This window comes from Benincasa hispida, chromosome 9, assembly GCF_009727055.1.
Source record: "Benincasa hispida cultivar B227 chromosome 9, ASM972705v1, whole genome shotgun sequence".
Lineage (NCBI taxonomy): Eukaryota > Viridiplantae > Streptophyta > Magnoliopsida > Cucurbitales > Cucurbitaceae > Benincasa > Benincasa hispida.
Window position 1 is genome coordinate 28947994 of NC_052357.1, and position 6142 is coordinate 28954135.

The 6142-nt window shown below is 40.1% G+C and overlaps 1 protein-coding gene across 1 annotated transcript in view; it reads left to right on the forward strand.

Moving 5' to 3' along the window:
* LOC120086675 (D-amino acid dehydrogenase) overlaps positions 1-6142 on the forward strand; it is a 23559-nt gene that overhangs the window by 11426 nt on the left and 5991 nt on the right. The window contains exon 6 of the mRNA XM_039043430.1: positions 775-940. Coding sequence (XP_038899358.1) covers positions 775-940 — 166 coding nt within the window. The remainder of the gene's footprint in view (positions 1-774; positions 941-6142) is intronic.

Sequence of the window (6142 nt, forward strand, 5' to 3'; positions counted from 1 at the left end):
AATCTAACTATATAAAATCGGGGTCGGGGTCGGGGCGGGGATACAGGGCTATGAGCTTGGGTATATGTGAAGAGATTTGGTTGAAGAAGGTTCTGGTAGATCTACATCAAGAAAGTCATGACTCGACGAGACTTTACTGCGATAAAAAGGTTGCCATTAATATTGCAAACAATCCGGTTCAACATGACAGAACCAAACACGTTGAGATTGATCGACACTTCATCAAAGAAAAACTAGATAACGGTAGCATTTGCATTCCTTATGTTCTGTCTAGCCAACAAGTTGCGGATGTTCTCACCAAAGGGTTATCCAGACAGACTTTTGACACCTGTGTTAGTAAGTTGGGTCTCATTGACATCTACGCCCCAATTTGAGGGGGAGTGTTGAAATTATATTTAAGCCCTAAGGGCGTTTTTGTCTTTTATTAGTCTAGGGTTTCTCATTGTTTGGTTATTTATACCTGTTCCTGTATTGTGTACTGGGTATCTGAATTAAAAATAAAAACTCTTATTATGGTTTTTTCTCCCTGGTCTAGGGTTTTCCACGTAACTCTGGTGTTTTCTTCTTCCCTAACTTTTCAAGAGGTAGTAATATATTGCAATATCAAAAGAAGCAAACATACTCATAATCCTAATATATCCATACCTAAGGCTCTCACAGTTCATTTCATTAACCTAGAACATGAAGTGATTGATTACTATTGTTGTTTTCTCTGAAATACTTTCCATCTCCTCTAAAGGTTGGTTAGGACTAAATCTCTATTTTTCATGGCAGGGTCACTTACTTGTCATAGAGAATTTTAATTCCCTTCATGTTAATCGTGGTTTGATGGAGGTGGGCTATGTTAATCACCAAGCTTTAACTTTGGCTAAAGATTTTGAGCAGAGCTCATCCGTTTCAATGACTGCCACTATGGATGTTCAAGGAAATCTAATACTGGGTAAAATATGAAATGTTGTGACCTCAATCTTAAAATATTTTAATTTTTTCTCCAGATTCTTTCATTGCTGCCAGAAAGTTTTTTCTTTCCTTCCTTTTTTATCTTTCTTTATGCATCCATGTATATGTTTGTTCTAATGTGTTCAATCTTGCTGTTCCACATAAGCTAATAGAATTGCATCATTCTATACCTTATGGTGTCTTGCTTGAAAAGTGAGGATAGTCTTGAAAATATGTAAGGAATAGGTTTTATTTCTAAAAGGATGAATTATAATGCAAAAAATTTGCTTATGGGATTCTACAAACGAGTGGAATGGCTTTATGTTTGAGGATGGTGTTATTTTTGGAGAAATAATTATTTTCTTTTATTATGCAATGACCCAATGGGTAAATATAATACAAGAGAAATTCTAACTAAGGGAACTAATTATAAAAGGAAAGGACATCTAAAAATAATTAAAAGATTTAAATTACTAATTCAAATGCAACTATATTATATAAAAATCTACAAGTTTCCCTCAAGCTGGGTTGTATATGAATACAATCCAAGCTTGGAATTTAATTCATCAAAACTTCTCCTTGGTAAGGCTTTGGTGAGAATGTTGACAATTTGATTGCGAGATAGAATATAGTTTAGTTCCACTATGTTCTTGACTTCTTGTTGACCTTCTCAAATATGCAATGCCAATCTATCTCTATATGTTTCGTTCTGTCATAATGTACGGGATTCTTTGCTAAGTTGATTGTTGCTTGACTGTCACAAAGTATTTTAAATGAATTTTGAGTTTTTATCCTTAGTTCTTTCAAAAGCTTATGAATCTACATCCCTTCACAAATTCCCAAAGCTAAAGTTCTCGATACTTTCTCCAAGTGACTAAGTTGCCTCAAACAGTAGAGTAATATCTAGATGTAGATCTTCGATCAGTTAACTCCCGAACCCAACTAGTATCAATATAAAGTTTTACCATTCTGTTTGATGACTTGTTAAACAATAGCCCATGACTTGGAGCACCTTTCAAGTATCTTAAAATCTTGTTAACAGTCCTGAAATGGTGTTCATGTGTTGACTAACAACGGTCACAGAATATGATATGTCTGATTTGATATGTGACAAATAAATTAACTTTCCCACAACCACAAGCCTTTGATACATGCCCTAGTTAACTGGACAAATCTCTTCACTTTGGTCTTGACCTAGATATGGATCCATAGGTGTTTGAGTAGGTCTACACCCAAAAGATTTCCAATCTTCTTTAGCAAGTCTAGAATATATTTTTGTTGAGAAATAACAATGCTATCTTTAGATCTTGCTACCTCCATTCCTAAAAACATATCTCAAACTTCCTAAATCCTTGATTTCAAACTCAGTTGCAAGCATCTTTTTCAAATTAATGATCTCTCATAGACCATTTCCTGTAATAATGATATCATCTACATATACAATCATGATTACAAATTTGTTGTTTGCAGATTTCACGAATAAAGTATGATCTGCTTGACATTGATGATAACTACTTTGATCATAACTGTATCAAATCTGTCAAACACGAAATGAAGAAGACTATATTTACAAAACTGCCTAATAATTGATGCTTGCAAAGAGGCATTAAATCTCCTCACCCCACTTCTCGACCTCTCTAATACTGCTATTGTTCCTTTGAATCCAAATACTCCACAAAGCAATAAAGAAGCTTACGTGCCACAACACCCTTGCTCCTCCTTCTCTCCTTAAAAGGGAGGATTCAAAAACACCTTCTTCAAGGAGTGCCCAACTATATTTTAGGCCAACCAACAATGAATGAACAGTTCGTAAATTGACAATCCCATAGCAAATAATTGAGATCCTCCTCATGCCTTGTGCAGAGAATGCAAAATTGACAAAGTAAAATGTGGAAAAGAAAAGGGATATTGGGGGAGAAGAGAAATGGATCATGGCAGCTAAGGCATAAATCCTGTCGAAAATAGCCTATTAACCTAGGGGCATTTTCGTAATTTCTTTTACCCTAGGGCTTCCCATTGTCTATTTATTTAGTTTGTTCTCTTGTACTTTGCGTATCAAACCAATAATAAAAAATAAGTCTCAATCGTGGTTTTTTTCTCCCTATTCTAGGGTTTTCCACGTAAACTGTGTGTTCGTTTCTCGTTTTCTCTTTTCATCATGGTATCAGAGCAAAGGGACAAAACCGTAGCAGTCATCGACGAGAATCAACCACAGTCTTCTTCAGTAGCCTCCGTGGGGATCAGTGGAGCCGCAAACGTGGATATCACAGCTACCGTTCAGGTAGCCGTCGAGCGTTACCTCCAAGCCGCGCTACCTCATCTTATTCCAGCCGCCCTTTAGATCCAGCAGTCGTTCGAAGGCCAACCGAGTCGTCCGTCCCAAATCGGAGCTTCAATCGGTGGTCAGAGCCGTTCGATACTTGAAGCCCAGCCGATCAGAGTCGTCCCTCAGCAGACCATGCCGAGCCCAGCCGATGAGTTGTACCCAGAGGTCACGGCTGGATACTCCCGATCGCAGCTTCCACCTGCGCCAAACCTAGTCGACGGACGATTTCAGGGATTTCTGGCGCACTCTCTTCAGTCGCAACTTCCAGTCGGGATTTCCAGTCACACCGAGCCCAGCAACCCTCCGTTCGTGGGAGCTTCGTTAAGCCGTGCCGAGTCTGGCCCTTTGATTCCTTCCGCACCGGCTGATGGTCGAGGTTGGGCTCCCTCGGCTGACTCCTTCCAACTAGTGAAAGTGCCTTTTCCCGGTGAACAGAAAGGTCCAGCCGCACCAAGTAGTAGCGGTGTGGCCCAATGCCCTAGCGAGATTCAGTGTCGTTTCGCCTATCTCTAACAAGTAGCAGACTTCGGAACAGTTTTTGATACGAATGCACAACCAGGATTCTTTGCCAACCTACCAATCTACTTTGAGAATCCAGTAAACTCTTTCTCTGTTTTACCCAATACCAATTATTTGTCTGGCTCGATGGGCCAATTCTGCAGGGTTCATCATTGGGAGAAAAGTTGAATGGCCAGAATTATTTTTCCTGGTCACAATCAATCAGAATGGCACTGGAAGGGAGACAGAAAGTTTAGGTACTTGACGGGGGAGATACCAATTGCCCAATGCTTAGCGGTGTGGCCCAATGCCCTAAGCGAGATTCAGTGTCGTTTCGCCTATCTCTAACAAGTAAGCAGACTTCGGAACAGTTTTTTGATACGAATGCACAACCAGGATTCTTTGCAACCTACCAATCTACTTTGAGAATCCAGTAAACTCTTTCTCTGTTTTACCCAATACCAATTATTTGTCTGGCTCGATGGCAATTCTGCGGGGTTCATCATTGGAAGAGTTGAATGAATTATTTTTCCTGGCACAAATCAATCAGAATGGCACTGGAAAGGAGACAGAAGTTTAGGTACTTGACGGGGGAGATACCAAAACCTGAACTGGGTGACCCTCAGGAACGTATCTGGACAAGCGAGAAGACTCCTTGCTTACGAGTTAGTTCTTGTTATAGTTATGGGAAACCAAATTGCAGACCATTACTGTATGCTGTCAAACCGCCAAGGATATTTAGGATGCTGTGCAGAAGCTTACTAAAAAGGGCAGAATGCATCTCGCTGTACACTAACGCAAGCAGGTCAACGACTGCAAACAAGGGACCATAGATGTAACGTCCATTTTTTCATAAACTATCCTGTTATGGCAAGAGATGGATCTTTGTCAAGAAATAAGTTTGGACATTGGTGACAAGATGGGGCTCAGTATTTGAAGAATTTGAGGAATGCTGATCGGGTCTATGACTTCTTAGCTGGATTGAACTCTAAATTCGATGGTTCGAAGTCGAATATTTAGGCCAATGCTTATACCCTCTCTCATGGAAGTAGTTTCAGAAATACGGCTGGAAGAGGACAGATCGAATGCTATGAAACAACCCGTTAGCACTTTCAACTAAGGCTACAACCTTTGCTACAAAATCATCCGACTCTAATGGCGATAAGAAACCACATCCTGTTTGTGAGCACTGCAAAAAGCGTGGCATACAAGAAAGACCAGTGTTGGAAGCTACATGGACGCGACTCCGAACGTAGACGAGCACTGACAAGTAAACCTGGAACGTGCTCTAGTGAGTGACTCGGCAATGAGAAATCCTCAGCATCAACCTCCAGCCTGACAGTAAGACCAATCTAAGTGCAGTTGGGTCAGTGCCATTACGCAGTTAGGTACAGTTCAATCTTTTGGCCTAATTAGCATTAATGGTAAAAATCCATGGATTATTGACTTCAGGGGCTACAAAATCAATCTTACTGGCTCATAATGATCAATTTCTTTCATACTTACCGAGTGCTGGTATATTGAACGGATTAGGAATTGCATGATGGGTATTTGCCCCTATTGTAGGGAAGGACATCTGTCTCCGTTTGAAGGGTTTGTGTGCTAGCGTGATGTGTTGGCATGTTCCTAAAGATATCGTATAATTTATTATCTATCCAGTAAAATTACAAGAAGTCTGAGTTGTCAGGCAGTTTTTTTTCACCTGACTCTGTTACTTTCAGGATCTGAGCTCGGGGACGACAATTTTGCACTGGCCAGCACGATAGAGGGCTCTACTTCTTGACTAATGATACTTTTCTGGAATGATTATAGGACCAGTTTCGTTTCTTTAATTTTTTCTACTTCTGAGAATGACTTTTTGTTGTGGCATTTTTCGCTTAGGACATCCAAATTTTCAAATATTGAAATATTTGTTTCGCATTTGTTTCGCAGTATTAATATATCTTCTTTAAACTGGATGATGTTGTATTCATGCCAAACAGAGTCGTGTCTCTTTCATTCTCAACCTTACAACCGTACAGACCTTCACCTAGTTCATAGTCATGTCTGGGGTCCTTCACCAACTACCACCTCATCTCAGGAAACCGTTGGTTTTATCATTTTAAGACGACATCTAACTTGGGTCTTTGCTTCTCACTGATAAGTCCGAGGTGTCGTCAGTATTGCCAAGCAATTCTATACTACTTGGAAACCACCAATTTAATGCGAAAATGGAATTCTGAGAAGTGACAATGGGCGGGAAGTTCTTTAACGCCTCTTTCTGGACTCCTCACTCTAAAGGGATTATCCACACCAAAGCTCAAGTGCTTACACTCCTCAGCAGAATGGAGTAAGCGAGAGGAAAATCGTCATTTGGTGGAAGTCGCCCGTTCCTTAATG